Genomic DNA, 20,838 nt, shown 5'->3' with positions numbered 1-20,838 from the left:
GGGGATGATGAGTCACTAAGGAATGCTGTTGTTTAATGTATTTTTACTGTTTAATGTACAGATGCAGTATCTCATGGAGCACTGAGAATTAGAATTCACTCTTCCTTCAGGGTTTACAGTCACTTTAAGTGGAGACAGAGCCTTCATCAGGCAGTTTAACTGTTTTCCTTCTCCCATGTCTAATGTAATGTACCCGTCAGTACCTCCCAGTGAAGTCATTAAATGTGCAATACTCACTTCTTAGTCACTGTTCAGCCTTTTATAAGGCCATACAAAGGATGAAGTTTTATACGGTGGTGAGACACAGGAAGAAATGAACATTGGTGAAGTAAAATTCTGCAAATAAACCAGATTCACATTCAACCTGTTTCCTGGTGTTTTGGGAAGTTGGTTGTCATGTTTTTCACATGCAAATCACACTAAAGAAAAATTTTACAAGGTTTGTGATGAGCGGGAATGCTGTTTTGTGTTGCTTTACCTTTGTGGCGAGGCCTGTGATTCCAGAGAGGACCCGGAGTTTGACAGCTGAAGAGTTGGCTGCAACAGAGGCCACCTGGGACCTCAGCAGGGATGAGGAGAACCCCTCTGGTCTGCAGTGTGGCCTGGCCCGTGCTAGGAATAGGGCTGGAAAGTTTCAGAAAAGGCTCCCAAGACTTGGGATGCAGGTACAGAGGTATGTCTAGGGGAGAAGCGCCCAGTACAGATGGCATCCTGTAGTTTGGTCAGGGTCTCCCTGGAATGCTGGGGGATTCCTTCTTGGTGTCATTCTTCATTGACCTTTGTAAGAAATGCCTTGGAATGAGCCAAGTATTGGGGGGTTGGGGGGGTCTGTGCATTTCATTTGGGATTAACATTTATTTGGGATTTTCTGAGGGGCTGGGCTTTCTGGGTCCACACCCATTATAGTCTGGGTCCGGGCAGTTGTTTTCAGGAAGAACACAGGATTTCAGGATTGGAGAATGGGTCACAAGTACACTAGTGCTGGCAAGGTACTTTGCCGAGGAAACAGAAGGCTTTCGCATTGCATCTCGTACCGCAGTAGGAAACGCAGTCCAGAAAACACCCAGTCATCTTCACTTCATGGCAGGATGCTGCACTGGTCCAATCTGTTCCTGTCACTGGTCCCTCATTGCAGCGACAGAGCCTGTGTCCTTTGAGACAGCCAGCTGGGAGACAGTGGCTTCGCCCTATCCAGATCTCTCACAGGGTCAGCACAGAGGCCTGGGGGTTGATCCGATGCTGCTCCTCGCCACCCTCCACGATGATCCCTGATGAAGCTGCTTTCTTACGAACTCAAGCAGGAAACCGCTATTGCACCATACACAAATAATAACGGAGTGCCAACCATCCCTCAACACATTCCTCATGGCCCAGGGTATGCCCCACTATCTCAGACCATCAGCCTCCATAAGAAGACATTCCTCTGAGGAATGACAGAAGGACCACCAAATGGTTAGCCTGTACCCTTGCACATCTGTACTAATACAGGAACAATGGCAGGTGCACACAGAGGGAAAATGCAAATACCAGCTTGCTTAAACACCATTTGGAGTCAGCCAGATAATGGTTAGAATGGCAATGGTTAGAATGTCATGTTGAGGACTAGGGCAGTGTGTTTCTGGACTGTGAGATGATACTGAATCCCTGGGGTCTGGAGGGCAGTATGGTATCTTCAGGGCTGAAGTGCTGTGACATCTGGAACTTCCTTGCCAACAATTTAGCCAAATCCACACAAGCAGTAAGCAGATGTGGCAAATTGCATAGCGTTGAACCAGGTACTAGGCAATCAGCTTATTTTCTAGCCTTTGTGCTGTGTGAAATAGTCATATTAAAAACGTGGTGGCAAACTTGCCTGCAGAACTTGAGTAGAATTCTAGCTTCCACCCCACCCCACAATCACACTTAGGATTTGGTAGGTGCTGGTGGTGCTACAGGCATTTCAATACACTCCAGGTATCCCTGACCCATGGACTCTGTCCTCCTTCTGCCTCCCTTGTCCTGGTCCCCATGCTTCCAAGCCCCAGGTCATAGGTCTCTCTATGGAGAGACCAGTTTCTGTGAGATCTGATGCTATCCCCTGCTGTCCCTGGCTGTCATCCTTCCACGGACAGTGCACTGCCTGGTCTGCTGGTGAGTTGGATGGGGACCTTCCAGAGGTGTATTCCCCAAGCCGTCAACACACAGCATCAGCATAGGTTCCCGGGAGCTGAGCCCCCAAAAGTCTGGCCCAGGCTTTGGCAAGAAGTCAATGTTATTTCTAACCACTCTGATTTTGGAGTGTGTTATTAGAGCATATCCTAGCCCACCCTAGTAGATTCAGATATCCAAAAGCCTAGTCCAGTCAACAAAGCAGATGAGTAAGAAACATCTCGTATTTCAGTCCTCCCCCTCCCCCCGGCTGCAAACCTGGCCTGAAAGTCCAGGCAGATGTTTGAGTACATACCACTCCTAAGTCCTTTTCTCTGTGATAGGACTCTGAACAGATGTGCTTGAAAGTATTCCCGTATAAGGAAGTACAAATGCCAACACCAGCGGCAGGCTCTTGGGTGAAAGCCCCGCCAGAGTGGGCCCTGCACTGGCAAAGTCACCCACCTGCCCTGGCAAAGGCTCTGGGGAGTGGGGAGCCACTGAAGGCAGGGATCCCTGAGCTTCAGCCTATCGCTCCAGAAGTATCACTACCTCTTAGTCCTCTGTCCTGTGGTCTTTCCCTACCTCAACAGCTTGGCTGAGTCAAAAGCCTTCCCTCTTCCTTGCAGTCCTTCAGTGCTGGGGCCTGTGGAGGTAAAATCATCAACAGATTCACTCTTTTTTTTTTTAAGTTTTATTTTTTTTTTAGTGTTTAACACCTGTCTACTTCAGTGTCTGGTCCCTCTTTTTTTGTGCTTTTTTTTTTTTAAGGTTTAATTTTTATTGCAAAGTCAGATACACAGAGAGGAGGAGAGACAGAGAGGAAGATCTTCCATCCAACGATTCACTCCCCAAGTGACCGCAACAGCTGGAGCTGTTCCAATCTGAAGCCAGGAGCCAGGAGCTCTTCCAGGTCTCCCATGTGGGTACAGGATCCCAAGGTTTTGGGCCATCCTAGATTGCTTTCCCAGGCCACAAGCAGGGAGCTGGATGGGAAGTGGGGCTGCTGGGATTAGAACCAGCACCCATATGGAATCCCGGTGCGTTCAAGGTGAGGACTTTAGCTGCTAGGCCACCAGACTGGGCCCAAGATTCAGTCTTAAAGTGCACAGCAGACCTCAATATCACCCCTTCTGAACTGGAGCAAATGCGACCAAACTGCCAAGGCATCAGAGCTGCAGGCCATGCAGGAGGATGGATCAGTAGCTGCTTTCTCCATGGGGACTTAGCCATCCAGACCCCATGACTCAGGCTGTGGCTTCCATGGCATTTGGGAAGGGTGTATGGTTTCTAGCTCCAGGCAGTGTGGAGCAACTAATGAGGTGTGACGTGGGCTGAGGGAGAGAGGAAGCACCAGTGGAGACCCCAGGAGTCAGGGGAACCAGGGTTGTCCTGTGGGCAGGTTTCCGGGGTTTGCTGATCATAACCAGGCTGGTGTGGCAGCCATACATCCGCAGGAGACCCAAGACGTTCCAAGCTCGTTTAGTTCATTTTTTCTTCCCATCTTGACAATTCCATCAACAAGGAGGGAGGACTGTTACTGCCCATCTTCAATGGGTCATGTTCAGCTGAGGCCTGGGGAGGTGAAAGCAGTGTCCTCACCCACGCAGCAGGTTCGGGACTGGGCCTGTGGACCAATGAGCAGTCTATTTATTGTCAGACTTACAGTGGTGTCTTGTGTAGCAGATGGCAAGGGGAGCTTTTCCAGAAGTTTCACACCGTGACACACATGTACAGGCACACTGTTTCAGAAGGCCAACCTCACTGGCCTACACGTCACAGAAACTGCACGATGGATGTCCATGTAGGGACCTGGCTCTGCTAGGGTCTGCGAAGGAACCTGGGAAGCAGGCGGGTTACACCAAAGTTGGTGCTGAACTTTGCTCTTCATGGTGTACATGAGGATGTCAGGGGCCCAGGAGTACACAGGGCACCCCGTGGACCCTGGAGGTTCATCTGGCTCAAATTCTCATAATTGGACTCCTGAGGCTGGGACCTGCGGATGGGAAAAAGTTGGCTGACCAACCAGTGCAAGGGGAGATCCCCCCACTTCCCACACTGTACCCCAGCAACGGGCCAGGAAGGGGATGTGAGATGGAGGGCAGTGGGGCCCAGAACTAGCAGGGCTTGGAGAAGGATTCCATGTTGGAGGCAGGGCAGGGATAGGGAGTGGCAGCCACAAGCAAGAGCATCCTGACCCCGGCCTCTGCCCGAGGTCAGGCAGTTATTGTCTGTCGTCTGCCAAATCTCCTGAGCTCAGCCTGGGGCTGAGGCTCAGTGACTCCTGGGACCCCACCTGGACTCTCAGACCCCCTAATTTGTTTGTGGAGCCACAGAGGCTGGAGGTAAGACACACACAGAGTACTGCTATGCCAGACTGGTAGTGTGCCGGGAGGGGACAGGTGTGGGTCGTGAGAAGGACCTGTGGGGCTGAAGAACAGGTGCTTTGGTGGGCTGCAAGGAGGGCCCTGGTTAAGGCTTTCACCTGTCCTTTCTCCTGGTGCAAGTGGCCATGAGTAGCCTGCACCTCTTGACCCATGGGGACTTGGTAGAGGTGGGGTGGCAGCAGGGAGGGGACTTACCGTGGAGAAGTGTCCTGTGTGACTGGGGGCTCTGTGTAGAGGGCAGAGAGGGAGAGGAAAGGGGGAGGGGTTGAATGTACATTGCTGTGAACACACTGCCAGCTCAGGCTGCTGCCCTGGGTCACATGGCTTTCCCTCCACTGGTAACTCGGTTCACACCCTGTCCTCCTGACCTGCACTGTGCGGTAGGTGCTCTCACATCATTTGCATAAAGCTGTCCCTCCTAGCATGCCACCTGCCCGCTAGGGGGGGTCTCCCAGTCCAGGGTGCTGATCTGCCAGTCCCTCAGCAGCTCATCGGAGCGAAGGAACCACAACTTAGTCCTGCGGCCCCAGAGCCTGCGCGGCACGTAGTAGGCCCGCAAGCTGCTTGTGCAATGTAACTCCGCAGGACTGTGTCATCCAGGAAAGGCGGCTGTCAGAGTCGCCCCGCCAGCAATGCCATCTCTGTGGTAAAGAGGCAAGTGGTATAACCTCCGGGAACCTGGTTTCCCTGCTATAAACGGGGCTCCCACCTGCTAGGCTTGCTGCACGCTGAGGAAGTGATCTGAGGGCAGTCGTACCGAGGACAAGCCCCCAGGGCCGGCGGAGCACACCCACCTTGGCGCTCGCGGGCGGCGCGAGCGGCCAGGACGCCGAGCAGCAGCAGCGCCTTGAGGCCCAGAGCTCCGAGCAGGAGGGCGGTGGCTGGGGTCCCGCTGGTGCCGCGGAAGCGGAACAAGTAGACGCTGGCCTCAGCGCGCCCCAGGCTGTTGGAGGCGATACAAGTGTAGCGGCCGTCGTGGGTCAGCGCGGGCAGCTCGGCGGTCACCTGGTGGCCGTGGCCATAGCCGTAACCCGGCGCGGGGAGCGAGCCGTTGTCCAGGGCTGGGCCGGACCAGGAGAGGCTGGGAGGCGGTTCGCCTTCTGCAGTGCATAGGGCACGGAAGACATGCTGCGTGGGTCCGGGTAGCACCGAGATGTTGACGATCCGGGGCGCAGCTGTGGGCAAGGTGGGCGGCTGTCACAGAGCGCGCAGCGAGGCCGGAGTCAGCGTGGGAGAACAGGCCGCTGTGCGCGGAGGCAGAGGGGACCCTTCTCCCTGAACTTGCTGACTAGGGGCTCAGAGAGGAAGAGCTGGGTGTTGGGGAGCCAGGGGCCTGGGTCTCAATAAAGGTACTACCGTAGGCAAGCTAGTCCACCTGCTTATACCGCAGTTTCTACACATACAAGATGGAGATCACTTAGCACTCACCTGGCAGCGTTGTTAAGCTTTAGCACCTGTGGTCTAGGCCCCCTGGTATCTTGGGGGCAAGGTGGAGTCGGGGCAGAGTCTCGGCTGCGGTGTGTGGGGACCCTAGTGCCTGCATTTTTTGCAGCTAGAGGCCTAGCAAAGTGTTGGGTGTTTGGTGGGCCCCTTTCCAACCCAGAAACTGCAGGAGTCCTTCGGGTAGGAGACTCACCCTCCGCAGCGCTGGCCACATTTAGGATTCTTTTCTATTCATTTTCATTCCTGCTTCATTTGCCAGACACCGTGGAAGCCTCTACAGCTTCTTAAAATGCCTGTCTCCTAGGCCTTAGCGGCGACCCTTACTCAATGCTTGGTCTTGGACCTGCTCTGCCTCCTCCCCAACCCCGGGCCAGGGAGCAGGGCCTTGGGCGCCGCGCCTCACCGCTCACTCGCAACCGGACCCCATGACGGCTCTCGAAGCGGTCGTGGATGTCGCCAGAGAGCTCCACGCGGCAGAAGTAGAGGCCGTCGTCCGCCAGGGCGAGGCGCTCGACGCGTAGAGTCAGGTCGTTGCGGCGCGGGTTGCCCAGCAGCCGGAAGCGGCCGTGCAGGCTCAGTGCTGTCTGGCAGAGCTCGCTGCCCCGTGCAGCGGTGCAACGGAACACTTGAGGGCCCGTATAAGGCTCGCCCGCGCGCCAGATGGCCGTCAGCGGCCCGTCGTAGTGGCGGTGTGGGTGCGTAAAGGTGCAGGTCAGCACGGCCGCGTCACCCGCTGCTGCCCTCACCTCACCTGGCACCTGCATGGACCAGCGCTGAGCAGGCGCACCTGCGGGCGGGGGCGGGGCGCGTCAGGCCCGGGAGAGGGTGGTGCAGGCCCCAGTCCCGACAGGGTCGGGAGCCTCCCTTTGTCGCTTTGAGCCATGTTACCAGGACATGCCTTCCCAGGGCTCCTGAAATATCAGGACCCTCTTTGCTCCACCTTGGGACCATTACCTTACTCCTACTGGCCCAGCGACCCCCAGAGTCTTCCTTCGTCCTCCCTGCCATTACTTGCACTGCCCGTGGTCACCATGGAGTCCCCTCCCCCTTCCGAGGCTGAGGCTATGGAGGACTTACTGAGCAGGTCTGTGCTGGGCAGACTCCCAGTGGTGTCCTTCCTCGTTCTCAGGAACGATCCTAGGGTCACAGTGCACAGCCTATTAACTGAGGCACAGACAGGTGCAGTGACTGGCTGAGGTGGCATAGCTAGGGTGAGGCAGAGCTGATGTCCCCCAAGCTGGGCAACCTCACTCCACAGCCTGCACTCCAGGGCACTGGCCGTAGAACCTGGTGCTTCTGCGGGGACAACAATACTCCCACTTACATAGGGAAAATAGGCCTTTGGAGGACCTGGGGTTTTGCTGCTACTATGTTGAGTGGTGGATGTAATTTCTCTAGAATCGCTAGTCCCAATGAACTGATGATGGGTGTTCGAAGGGCAGGATGCTAAAATCTGGCAAATGTCTCTGGACCCACTTTCTCTACCTCCCATCTGGTTCAGTCAAGGTTTGCAGCTGCATGCAGGGGTGGGGTGGGAGAAGGAGCTTATGATGGACCTGGGAGGGTCAGACCAGGGGTGGGTGATGGCCTTGACCTGGCACGGGGTCAGCTGGTCCAGTGTGTGTGTAAGGGGGTGAGGGGCGGGGAGGCAAGGTGGTTCATACAAGGGAACTTTAAAGGGAACTAGAGAATGGGTCAGTTCACTTGCTCACTCCTTATCTGCTGCAGGTGGAAAAATGACGTTGGTAAGCTCTAGTAGATCCTTCTCTGCAATGATGGCACCTTGGAGGAGGTGGTGTTGTGCATTTCACACAAAAGGAGGAAGATCTGTAACAACAACTCCCCTTATACCTCATCCCCTCCCTGTCAAGCACCCTGGGCCCTGACCCATCATGCCATGAGAAGTTTGTGCTGACACCCATGCCCGATGGCTTCACTCTGTTGTTCTGTGAGCCTAGAATGCTATACCTGAAGGCTAGTCCCATGGTGCTGCCTCCTTGACTCATGTGCTTCCCAGCCTAGTGTGGAAAGAACTGAAAGCATAGTTGCACATGGTGGCCAGGGCTCCTCCCTCCTGCGGTGAGAGCAGAAAGGGAACACAGAAGCCCTTTCAGCATGGGCTACCATCTTGGTAAACAGGAGACTCATACTTCCTGTTTACCTCTCAAAGGGACTCGAAGAGGCTGGCACCTGCTCTTCCACAGAGACCTTTGGGTGAGCTAGCCCCAGGGAATAAGAGGCAGGACAGGGGAGGTCCTAGCAGGAATTGCCTGGGGAGCATGCATGTTTGCTTTGACTGCAAGCCAAGCTCCATGGCTTCCCTTGACATTTACCAGCACCCCTGGCTGTTCCTGTTCAGCCTCTAGGGAGGGCCCCTAATTGCCCTGTGCAGGGACCCTAACCCCTGATCATGGGGGTCTCTAAAATAACCTCTTTGTCTGAGCTGGGTCAACCTCCAGAAGTCACCTGGAGGCTCAAAGTCTTCCTGTTGTCCAGGACACATCCCCTCATGGGCGGGTCACAGGGTACAGTGAACAGCAGGCCAGCTTTGGCACAGCCCAACCTAGGTGGGCATCCAGCCTCACATCACTCTTTTATCATCCAACTTTTCTCAAGCGCCTGACCAGTGCCTGGCACCCATTTAGGCATTTTCCCTTACCAGGTAATCTTTGGGTGAGTTTTTTAATAGGTTTTTTTTTTTTTAAAGATTTGTTTTATTTTTAGTGGAAAAACAGATTTACAGAGAGGAGAAACAGAGAGAAAGATCTCTGTCCACTGATTCACTCCACAAGTGGCCACAATGGCCAGAGCTGAGCCAACCCAAAGCCAGGAGCTAAGAGGTTCTTCCGGGTCTCCCACGTGGGTGCAGGGTCCCAAGGCTTTGGGCCATCCTTCCCAAGCTTCAAGCAGAGAGCAGGATGGGAGGAGGAGCAACATGAACTGGCTCCCATATGTGATCTTAGCACTTATAAGGTGGGGATTTATCCACTGAGCCATTATGCCAGGCCCTGGGTGAATTATTTAATAGCCTGGGTCTCAGGCCCTTCTTTTGCAAAACAGGAAACGCCACACCTTCCTCAGTGGTTTGAGAACTGCATGAAACCACATGTGTACCTCACCCAGTGCAGCGCTGGGCACACAGCAAGTCTCTGTGCCTATTACTTCCCTTCCCATGCCAGCCCTGCAATGACAGAGTGCACACTTAGAGAAGGTGGGGTGAGAGAAGGACTCAGGGCGACACAGCAGAGTGCCCAAGGCACTGGTCCCCCAACATGACACCTTTGGTGGCTCCATTTGGTTTCTTAGACCAACTGCAGTACAGTAGCCCAGCGCTCACCCTGACTTCCCTGGCAGTGAGTTGCTCATTCCTTTATTCACCTAGCAGATTGTTAGGGAGCATTTACCATGAGCTGGATACTGGAGCTGTCACTGCAGTGACCATGCCCTCCTTGGTCTGTTGAAGGTCTGTCAAAGGGGCCTGGAAGAAGGAGTCAATCTCGAGGATTCTGAGCCAGCAGTTCCATTTCCCACCCAGCTCCCTGCTTGTGGCCTGGGAAAGCAATGGAGGATGGGCTAAAGGCTTGGGACTCTGCACCCATGTGAGACACCTGGAGGAAGCTCCTGGCTTTAGACTGGCTCTGTGCACTGAATGTGAAGCTCAGTGAGCTTGGAGTGGGGATGCCATTGTTCAACGTGGAGACAGGAGCCTAGCAAGGAAAGTCAGACATCAGTGTATGCACATGAGAGCTATGCACATGTTGGTGGGGGTGCTGAATCCAAGATCACATGAGAGGGGCGTCCCAGGCTGGGGTTAAGAGAGGGGCTTCTGAGGACTATCTGTGCCATCTCCCCTGTTGGCCTCAGCTCCCGCAGGCCCCGGGATCACCCAAGAAGCGGGCTGAAAATGTCCACTGCTGGCCTCTGTACTCTACAGCTATGGGGAAACCAAAGAATGTGCCTGTTGATGCATGCCCCTCCCCTGGGACTTGATGCAGGGGGTCCCTGCAACCTTTTAGAAGCACTGTTTCTGCCCCTGCCCCCCCACACACCTGGGATACCAATTCACAGAGCACAAGAGACAAGACATTGCCACCTCAGCATGCCACAGAGAGTTTCCTCTTGTCTTTGGAGTCTTGTAACCTCTGTCCTTCACCCTACTCTCCATGTGTACCCATTTTCACCCTTACTCTGTCCCCATATGGTGACAGTCACTGTCCACCATATGCTCTTCTACAGCTACAATAGTATGACAACCACATCCAAAGTCATTCCAGAGCTTGTAGCTTGCTTCCCATACTTGGCCCAGTCACTGCAATAGGTAGGGCAGGTGGCTCTGAAAGAGATGAGAAGTTGAAGGACCACCCCAGTCACCAGGAAAGCCAAGGCAGATCAGGGATTCGAACTCCTGGCTTCTATTGCTACAGCTACTTTTAGTGAGGCGATTCTTTCTGTCCAGGCTCAAGGCTTTTATAGGGAAGAAGATTCCACCTAACACCATGTAAGCACCTACTTGGGATGGAGAGAACAGTGCAAACTCACCGGGTGAGATGACACACACCAAACAGGCCAGGAGTCGAAAGGACCCGTCCATGCTGTGAGTAGAGACCCCAGGCTGGCGTCACCCTCCTCCAGATCACCAGCGAGAGCCCTCAGTGTACAGGAGTAGGGAGGCAGATAGAGGGCGGGTGGTGTGCCCAGGGCGGCAGGCCCTGCTGGGCTGAATGTGAGCTGGAGCTGGAAAGAGCAGCCAGGCAGCCAGTGGTGTGATGTGCTGTGCCCCGTGGGATTTAGTCATCTGGACAAGCAAAAAGGGAAGCACCAGCAGGATTTCCCAGGACAGAAAACAGGGGAGTGAATGGGGAAGACGATGGCTACCAGTCTCTGTGTCCATGTGCTCGTCCTTTTGTAAATGTTTGTTTATTGTACTTTATTTGAAAGGGAAGAGAGAGATAGATAATATTTCCTTAGCTGGTTCATTCCTCCAAATTCCAGGAACCAAGAATTCAGTCCAGCTCTCCCACATGTTGGGAACCCGGTAGTTGAGCCACTGTCTGCCACCTCCCAGAGTATGCGTTCATAGGAGGCTGGTTCACTGCCAGTAAGGTGAGTACTTGAACTAGGAACTCTGATGTGGTTTAACCGCTGTGCCTTACCTTTTTTTTTTCTAAGTTCCTTAGGCTCACTCTTCTGGGAGTCACTGAAGGGGGACTGCGATTCACATGCAGATGAGTTAGTACACATCGATACTGGCATTTTCATAATTGACAAAACAGGTGAGAACACATGGACCAAGGCTACTTGTGTTCCCCGGAAGGCTGTGTAGTACGCAGCTTGCACAGGGATATGTAGCAATCCTGTGCTCATGTTCCTGAGAAGGTAAGGAAGGACTGGGCTATACAACCGTGATGGTTTTTGGGGGAACTCAGCCATCTAACACTCTCCAGGCTTAGTGTGGTGACTGTGACCCCTGAGAGGAATCAGGGGTGTTGACCTTGGGAGCTGCAGTGGCTGGAAATGTCTCAGCAGGGAGAGGTGGTGCAGGAACCTGCAGGAATCTCCAGTTGGAGGTCTTGAGGTTATAGGCTGATGAAGTTCTTATTCCTTAGCACCTGCTGACTTCCAGCTGGGCAAAAGGATGCCCCATTCATGAGAACCCAGGGCCCCATCAGCTGCTAGGCGTGGGAGTGGGAAGGCCAAATCAGGTCCCCGCCTGAAGAATTCCAAAGAGGAAGACAGACTTTTGCTGAGTCATGACTTGAGAACCTGGAGCACAGGCCTGTGGGGTCTCAGTTTACATCACACATGGGCTGAGGGAGGGATAGAAAGCTCAGGGTTTCCTAAGTTATTCTCTGTTGGGATAAATAAAGCCACATCCTCTTACGAGTTCTGACAGATATTCCTCTCCATTTCCTCTTCTCTGGAAAATAGTTATTTTCTGTTCTCTGTGTCATTTTCTTCCCTCTTCCCTGTGACTCACATGGGAGAGGCCATGTTGTGTCCTAGAAAGAACCTCTGCACCAGATGGTACTAGAACTTGACCCCGGCCTTATCACTGAGTACAATGTGCTGTGGGCAGCGTCCTAAGCTTCTAGGGGAAATGCGATGATACATGCCCGCTGTGATGTTGCCATAGCAACAACAGAGCGGTCATACAAGGGGTAAAGGACAGTGCCTGGCTCATAGTAAGAACTGAACTCATCATCACAAAAGTACGGTGTAATCCTGTTATTTGGAAAACTATCTGTGCAATAGACTTTGATTCACATTGAGTTGAAACAACATGAGTTCAAGAGTTAGATTAAGAAGATAACACTGGACAATGGACACTGTTAAAAGTCAAAACTATTTCAAACATGTTAGAGATTTTTAGCAGGTTCATTAACAAACCTACAATCTATGAATTAAGATAGGTCTTTGGAGGACCTGGACAAGTCTTTATGGTCAGATTCTAGTGCCATGGTTTGGATGTGGCTCATCTTCTAAGGTTCTTGCATGAGAAGCTTGGTCCCAAGTGTGGCAGTGTGAGGAAATGGAAGATACCATCACAAGACAAGCTAGATGGTAGCAGTGGGCACTGCTGGACCAGGCTGAAGCCAGGAGCTTCAACTGTATTTGGTTCTTCCTCATGCGTGCCAGGGGCCCAAGCAATTGCACCATCCTCCTCTGCTTTCTCAGATACATGAATAGACAGCTGGATTGGAAAAAGAGCAGCCAGGATTTGGACCAGTGCTCACATGGGATACTGGCACTGCACGCCATAGTTTTACCTGTAGAGGCACAATGCTGGTCCCTAGATCCAAATTCCTACCCACTAAAATATATTATTGACTGTCACTTAGTGAAATAGCTATTCTGACTTCATCATAGTCACTGCTCTAAGAAATGTCCCAAATAGTGGGGTTTTAGGTGATAACTAATGCTGGTGACATCTTTGAGGAAGAAGAATTTTTGTCAGTGATTTTCATATTACAATACCCATTACATCAATAGACCGAGGACCTTTTTTTCCTGCAGAGAAAGTAATGAACATGTGTACAGACAGGCGATGTTGACTCAGGCAGGACTGAGCCAGCCCCTGTGGTGACTCACTGTGCCTTATGAGCCTGGGTGAAGTGGCCAAATGGTTCAGCTACCTGTTGCTGAGTGGGTTGGACTTGACTAGATTTAGAGCCAATCCACTCTGATTTGAAAAAGATTTGAACTTGATTTACCAGGTCAGTGGGAGGTATAGTTTGTTCACTTTTATTTACCATCAAAAAAGCATGAGATCCTAGGATGTGATTAGAAATGAGCAAATAAATGCAATTTGAGTGAAGTCATTCAGTCATGCAAAGCAGGATTGGGTGTAGAAGTGAGAGGAGGCACTAGGACCATGAGGAAGAAAGTAGAGGGCATGGAGGCAACTGGGCCTTGTTGGAGACTGGGGCTGGACTGCTACCTCCTTCCTCTCCTGGGTACTAGGCTAGGGGATCCATGTTTTGGGACAGCTGCAAAGGACCCACATGGCAGAGATCTGCGCCAGCCTTTGCTATGGCTTCTGTATCTCCTGACTTACGAGCTTTTGGACTTGATGAAGTAACCTCCCTCTATACAACTGTAGTCATGGGTCAGAAGTGTTTGAGGGATGCTTCTGGTCTCATGAATCTCCAGCAAGGATCACTATACCTTGTCAGTCTTCACTAGATGGGGAGCGTGAGGAATGGGAGCCAAGGCAGGAGAGGCTGGGGGCAGGAAGCAATGACTGGGGTGGGGGGTGAAGAGCCAGAGGCCAAAGGCACCCTCACCTATCTGGGTTTAACTCTCAGGGCAGAGGGTTGGGGGCAGGTGGTAGACAGGCCCCAGAAAGCCTTCTTATAGAGCATGTGCCTGTTGCATTGGGCATTGCCTTCACCTGCCAGGAGAGCCCTGAAACACAGTGTGCTGAAGTCCTTTGCTAGTGGCTTTGACTGCTGCTAGTGGAATCCTGCCAACACAGCTCCTTTTGCCTGGGGTTCCTGCCATTTTCTCCTCTCATCAGCCATTGGATCACAGGTGGATTGCATGTTGGGGAAAGGAAGAGAAAGATGGGAAAATACTGAAAGGAGCGGGGGGAGATCAAATCAAAGGGAAGGTTCATGTACCCCAAATTCTGCATGGCAGCCCGGACTCAGCTCAGTGGCCTTCCCCTGTCCTTGCATCCCCACCTGCTCCTCCTCTTCTTCCCTCGTGTTTGTAACGGTTTCTGCTCACTAGCATCCTCCATCAAAAAGCAGAAGGATGCTGCTTTGAAGTCTATACACTCTCTCTTTAAAAAAATCCTCTCACAAATACCCCACGACAAACGTACTCCCCTTGCTTTGGATGCAGTACCAGATTCCAGGTTTTCCCAGGGGATGTCTGGTCCTAGCATACAGCTGCTCCCGTCCATGGGAGCAGTATATTTGGGATCCCCGGGGGATCAGTTTCCTGGGGGTTGGGGCGGCGGAACCCAACAGAAAAGACACAAGGCAGTGCTGGGGGGAGGAAGCTCCCATACCAAGAGCATGAGGGCTTGCAAGCTCGCTCCTCCAGGACCTCCAATGGCTGACATGTGGCTGTGGCTCATTGCAATGTCTTCCCGGCTTCTGTTTTCTGTTTTCATTGACGATCATGGTGTTGCATGTGCATTATAGAAATTTCAGGAAGCAGAAAAAATGATGAAGAGGTTAAAGAAAATAGTTCATGAATTTACTATCACTGGTAACATTTTGGCAATGCCTTTCCAGCTTTTTCTTTTTCTTTTTCACCCCTTTAAAGGTATATAGATCAAACAATCTATTTCCTACACTGCTTTTAAAACCTAATCCTGTACCAACAGAATTTTCTTGTAATATTATAACTCTCTGTAAGCTGCATTAAAAAATGATTCGTTTAAAAGTCAGAGAGAGAGAGAATATTTTCCATCTGCTGGCTTACTCTCACACTTGATATTGGCCAAAAGGCTGAGAAGTGATTGGCTTACTCTCTAAATGGCCACAGTGGCCACTACTGGGCCAGACCAGAGCTGGCAGCCATGAGCTTCGTCTAGGTCTCCCATGTGGACACAGGGCCTAATCATTTGAGTCATCTGCTGCTGCTTTCCCAGGCACATTAGCAGGAAGGGTCCTGATGTGGCATATACTCTGAGGATTCTGCCCAGGTGGTTTTGATAGTTCTGAAATGTCAATCTCGCTGATCAAGGATGAGGGAACACTTTCAATGTCTGTTTGCTGACATAATCTGCCTTATAGTCTCCATTCATCCAGATATTTACTGCCTGTGTTGGGCTGGGATAGTTGTCCAATTTGTTCTGTTCTCCCTCCTCTGTAACAGATGTCTTCTGCAGGCCTCCATGTACTGCAATGTCTTCTATGTGGATCTGGGTCAGCCATCTACTACTCTGTCTTTTCTACTGAGGAGGACCAGTTTACACAGGCAGGCCCAAGGACCTGGGACAGACAACCTGGGCCCCACCAGACTTTCCTGCTCCTGGGGCTCACAGAACTGGCACCCTCTGTGCAGGTGGGCCCAAGGACCTTTGCCAGGAGATCCAAGCCCCACTGGACTGCCCACCCCTGGGGCTCATGGACTCAGGACCCTCCGTGTAGGCAGGCCTAAGGACCTGGGCCCTGCCCAATCCCCTGCCCCCAGGGTTCACAGAGTCAGCACCCACCATGCACGCAGGCCCAAGGACTTGGGCCAGGCAACCCACCCTGTCGTGATCATGGACCCAGTACCTACTGTGCAGGTGTGCCCAAGAACCTGGGTTATTCTTGTGCCCACATTGAAAATAAACAAAGAAAGAAGTTAATTTGAGTAATGTATTTTATTTAATCTGATGTGTACAAAGGATTGTTCTTTCAACACTTGTTCAATAAAAAAAAGTATTGAGATATGTTTTTCTCTTTTGTCCTCGGTGCTTGAAACCCAGTGTGTACTTTACACACCGGGTGCCTCTCCATTTGGCTTTGCTGCATGTCAGTGCCGCACGTGGCTGGTTGTTAACCTCCATGTTAGTGCAGATCTGACTGTCAGTAAGAAGCCAACAAGAGGCTCTTGGGTTGAAAAAAGGCCTCCTTGTTGGATTAGCCAGTCCTGTGGCTGCCACTATGTGTTCTTGTCGTTCCAAGATGCACTTGCCCTTGGGCCACTGACTCACGTCCTAGCTGCCATTGTTTCCTGTGGTTTGAAGGACTGGACTTTAACCCAGGTTTCCTGGCATGGTGCCAACTCTCCTCTGTGTTTCGTGTCTTCCTGTTCAAGTCTTTGCTTGTCATTGCCACATAATTCAAAGCTTCAGTGGGCTAGGATCCAAGGGATTCAACCCAAACAGGAAACTGGCTTTCTCATTGTTGATTCAGAAGCATGAACCAGAAAATGTTGGACACTTGTTTTCAGTGCTTCATTGAATTGGAACTGAAGAGAGGCTCCGTTATTTCCAGTGGGGCCTCCCAAGGCAGAAAGACTTAGAGGCTTTCACCGTTAGACTGGGAGAACCAATTAGAACAGAAATTGACCCTAAGCTTTCCTTGCCTGACCGTGATCATGTCTCCTTCTTTGTTTAGAATCTTATGAGTCAGAAGCTACTCATACCTTATGTGAGGCTGGGTATAATAATATTCTGGAAATATCCTAGCAAACATTGCACACAGCATCCATTTGTGAAAGGTTGGGGCCCAGGTCTCTATCCCACACCCCTTTGTGAGTCCCATGATAGCATTGCCTATCACCACAGCTCTCCTAAGGGTGAGCACATAGATATTATATATACTATACTATACATAATATATAATATGTTATATATTATATAGTGATTTCATATACCATTGTGGTGGATGTGTTGGCTGCTTGTCCTGTTTTCCTGATTTTGCTCCAATATGGCAGAGTTTACTTGTTGCAACAGAAGCTGACAATACTGGAAGCATGCTTTTCCAGACCTGGCTGAAGTCAGAAATGGTCATGTAACTGAGTTCCTTTTTCTGGGCAAAGTTCCAGTGGTCTATTTCTATTTAAAATTTTAAGTTCCTTTTATTTATTTGAGGGAAGGAGGAAGGGGGAGAAAGAAAGAAAGAAAGAAAGAAAGAAAGAAAGAAAGAAAGAAAGAAAGAAAGAAAGGAAGAAAGAAAGAAAGAAAGAAAGAAAGAAAGAAAGAAAGAAAGAAAGAAAGAAAGAAAGAAAGAAAGCATGTGAGTGAGCTACTGTTTTACTCCCTGAATGCTCACAACAGCTGGAGCTGGGCCAGGCTGAAGTTAGGAGATGGGAACTTCATCTGGGTCTCCTGCATGGGCAGCAGGAGCCCAAGTACTTGAGCCACTGCCTGCTGTCTGCCAATTAGCAGGATGCTGGAATTAAAAATAGAGGCAAGATTTGAGTCTAGGCACTGCAATATGAAGTGTGGGTAGTCCCAGTAGTGTCTTAACTGCTGAGACAAATGACTCAGTTCTACCAACAAGGCATAAATGAAAGTGTTTTGAGGGAGGTCTGAGGAATGAGTTCCCTCCTTGATCAAAAAAGAGACAGGAGACATGACTCTGCTGCAACTCTGGCTGTCTCTTTCCTAGATGTGGTTGTGATGTTTGCATCCAGGGAAGCCATTCTGGGACCATGAGGCAACAAAGCCAAGGGTGAAAACAGCACTCTGAAGATGCTGGGAATAATGAAGGAAATGAAAAAAGATGGCACCCTTGGTAACATCCCTGGGTGGTGGCACTGAACTTGCAATTAACTACTCCTGGGGATGGGGTTCCTGTTTAAATCATTCAGTCAGGAAATCTGCTACCTGCAGCCAGAAGCAGCTGACCTGGTGTAGATTCCTAATGTTTCATGATGTATTTTTTAAAGATTTATTTATTTTTATTAGAAATACAGATCAGATTTACGGAGAGAAGGAAAGACAGAGAGAAAGATTGTCCATCCTTTGGTTCACTCCCCAGGTTGTGCAACGGCTGGAACTGAGCCCATCCAAAGCCAGGAACCAGGAGCTTCTTCTGGATCTCCCATGCAAGTGCAGGGTCCCAGGGCTTTGAACCATCCTCTGTTGCTTTCCCAGGGCCGAAGCAGGGAGCTGGATGGGAAGAGTAGCATCCAGGACACAAACTGGCACCTATATGGAATGACAATGCTTGCAAGGTGGAGAATGTAGCCATTGAGCCATCGTTTCAGATCCTGATGATGTATTCTTGTCTTCAGTTCTTGACAAGGAAGAGGTCATTGGAGTGCTCTTCTTCCAACCTTGTTGACTGTCTTTTTCCTACTCAAATTATTATATTTACTCTGACTTCTCAGCTCACCTTGGAAAGTTCTCTTGAGGGCTGACTATGACTGTCTACATCACTAATTTGGTCTAAATTAATGTGATATAATGTTTATTCAGTCAAGAACTGGTCATTATTTTATGAATGGGAGCTTTCAAAGAGGTGGAATTCTCAGAATTTGGCTATTACTTAGAGGAGGGAGAATGAAGTAAGAGACTGCCACCCCAGCTTCTGGCTTGTTTGCATGGAGGACGTTTCCTTTTGCTATGAGTCAATTTGGGGAGAGAGAAAGAGAGAGAGAAAAAGAGAGAGAGAGATGCAGAGAGAGAGAGAGAGAAAGAAGGAGTTGAAGATGAGTTTTGACTTGGTATGTTGAGTGGGAGGACGTATTTTTTGGAGCAGCCCCATTAGGCAGTTGAGCATCAGTTCTGGATTATGGTACTGGAAGGATGGGATTGATGAGTGACCTCAGTACTTATGATGTGGGACCCACCCTCTCTGCAGCCCAAAGTAGAAATCAGGTAGTAGTCATTAATACCACCCTCGCTTCATCCCTCCACCCATCCTCTTGACTCTCTTACCCATGAACAGCTCTTCATCCTCCCTTCACCTCTTCCCCGAGTCCACACCAGTGCCCCTTCACTGACCATGTCCCATCATACCAGTCTTCCTCAAGCCTGGAAAACACCCATCTTTTGCCTGTCTGGAGCTTTTGTCCACAAGATTTTCTCTTCCAAGAACAACTTTCTTCACATTTTCTAGCTTCCTCTGCCTTCCAAACTCTTGCCTACTCTTTTGCTCTCTTCCTAAACTTCCTCAAGCAGGCCTCCCTGATTCTCCTTCACCACAGCCAGCCTTGTGGCCTCACAAGTTTAACTTTGTTGGAGCTCTGTGAGGAGTGATTTGGCTTTTGGTGACATATACAGGCAAACAAAGCTTTATAAGACTTGCATATAAAAAAATAAAATGATTAAAATGAGAACTGTAATTACCAAGAATTAAAAATTCATGAGTGTGAATATGATTTTTTTTAATACTAAAAGGCAAATATACACAGGAAGCTAAATAGCTTGTGAACAGAAAATCAAGACCAAATTGCTTGTGAGCATAGATCTGGATTAACGAGTTTATAAAACAGGATCTGTAAGGTTCAGTTCACTTGTGTCCATCAGAGAGCTCTCTCTTGACACATGTTCCTGTCCTTTGCATTCCAGTAATGAAGATTCCATGCCTGTTTCCATCCATCATATGAGTTTCAGTGGTTGACCTGCTGCCCCTCAGATGGACACAGTGTGTTTTAGATATGTGAGCATCTACTTGGTTAATGCTACATAAGGTCAGCTCAATTTGGGAAGACTTGTCCCTTTTAGGTGACTTTGTATATGTCTGCTGTGATCTGTTGTGTCTACTTTATAGCTCAAGTGTATGAAAACAGACTATAATTTTAAAACAGACTATTTTTTAAAAGAAAAAATAGATTTATTTATTTATTTACATGAGGAACAGACGGAGATCTTTCACCTGCTGGTTCACTCCCCAGATGATCACAACAGTCAGGGCTGGGCCAGACTGAAGCCAGGAACCTCTCTTCATCTGGATTTCCTAAGTGGGTGGCTGGGACCCAAGCACTTGAGTCATGCTCTGCTGCTTCCCAACCACAGCAGGCACGGGATGGGAAGTGGAGTAACTGGGACTCAAACCAATGCCCGTATGGGATCTCAGTGTGACAAATGGTAGTTTACCCCCATGGGCCACAAGGCTGCACCCTATACTTTTATGTCTTTCTATGAAAGTCTCTTAATTATTGCATCTGTGTAGTAAGCTTTAGACTGCTTCAGGTTCTGCATTGATTCTTGTTTTAACAAATGGAACTGTGCAGCCTTTAAGTTACAAGCTCTTCCAGTGGTCTGGGGATAGAATGCACTTTCAAGAGGGAGTTTGGAAGGCACTTGCTAGATAAGGGTGAAGGCTGCAAGCACTCCTATGCATACAATCTTCTATTGTAGGGGCTGGCACCATGACGTAGTAAGTTAAGCCTCTGCCTGTGGTGCCAGCAACCTACATAGGTGCTGGTCTGTGTCCTGGTTGCTCCACTTCTGATCTAGCTCTCTGCTTATTAGCCTGGGAAATCAGCAGAGTATGGCTCAAGTCCTTGGTAGCCTACAACCACATGGGAGATCCAGAAGAAGCTCCTGGCTCCTGGTCTTGAATGGGCTCAGCTCCAGCTGTTACAGCCATTTGGGGGAGTGAGCCAGCCAATGAAATCTCTCTCTCTCTGTAAATCTGCTTTTCAACTAAAAATAAAATTAATCCTTTAAGAAATTTCCCATTTTGTTTATTTATCACAAAAATATTCTGTAAGAAAGCACCCTTGGGAATTCTTGGTCCCCTGGGAAAACCTCACTTTAATCTTGACAAATTTCCTGTTGATCAGACATCATGAGAAACATACAAATTGGTCCTTGCAACTCCTCATGACATATATTGTCAAGAGTGTTTAAGAGCCTTAAAATCTATTATTTTTATTCCTCATACAAGAGGATCACAGCTAACTTTATTATCATGAAACTTCAGGCAGTAGCGATATTGTGACAGAGGGCATTTCCATGGAGAATATTCCACTGTGTCTT

The 20,838-nt window shown here is 50.0% G+C and overlaps 1 protein-coding gene across 1 annotated transcript; it reads right to left on the bottom strand.

The window, feature by feature from the left end:
- Positions 1–4,014: 4,014 nt before the first annotated feature.
- SIGLEC15 (sialic acid binding Ig like lectin 15) lies at positions 4,015–10,548 on the bottom strand. Its single transcript, XM_040984663.1, has 6 exons — positions 10,497–10,548; positions 7,035–7,094; positions 6,361–6,744; positions 5,309–5,689; positions 4,710–4,740; positions 4,015–4,123 (listed from the first exon to the last, which is right to left on the bottom strand). The coding sequence occupies exons 1-6, from the start codon at positions 10,546–10,548 to the stop codon at positions 4,015–4,017; spliced, it is 1,017 nt and encodes a 338-aa protein (XP_040840597.1).
- Positions 10,549–20,838: the final 10,290 nt, after the last annotated feature.

Source organism: Ochotona curzoniae, unplaced genomic scaffold (genome assembly GCF_017591425.1).
Source record: "Ochotona curzoniae isolate NIBS_2020 unplaced genomic scaffold, NIBS_Ocur_1.0 contig_43, whole genome shotgun sequence".
Classification (NCBI taxonomy): domain Eukaryota; kingdom Metazoa; phylum Chordata; class Mammalia; order Lagomorpha; family Ochotonidae; genus Ochotona; species Ochotona curzoniae.
This window is presented reverse-complemented; position numbering and strand designations above follow the sequence as displayed.

Coding starts and splice junctions, on each gene's coding strand:
- SIGLEC15 (XM_040984663.1), bottom strand. CDS start 10,548: ATGGACGGGTCCTTTCGACTCCTGGCCTGTTTGGTGTGTGTCATCTCA. Junction 4,741..5,308: donor CGCCGCCCGCGAGCGCCAAG/GTGGGTGTGCTC, acceptor CCCTCTACACAG/AGCCCCCAGTCACACAGGAC. Junction 4,124..4,709: donor ACACAGGACACTTCTCCACG/GTAAGTCCCCTC, acceptor TCCCATCCGCAG/GTCCCAGCCTCAGGAGTCCA.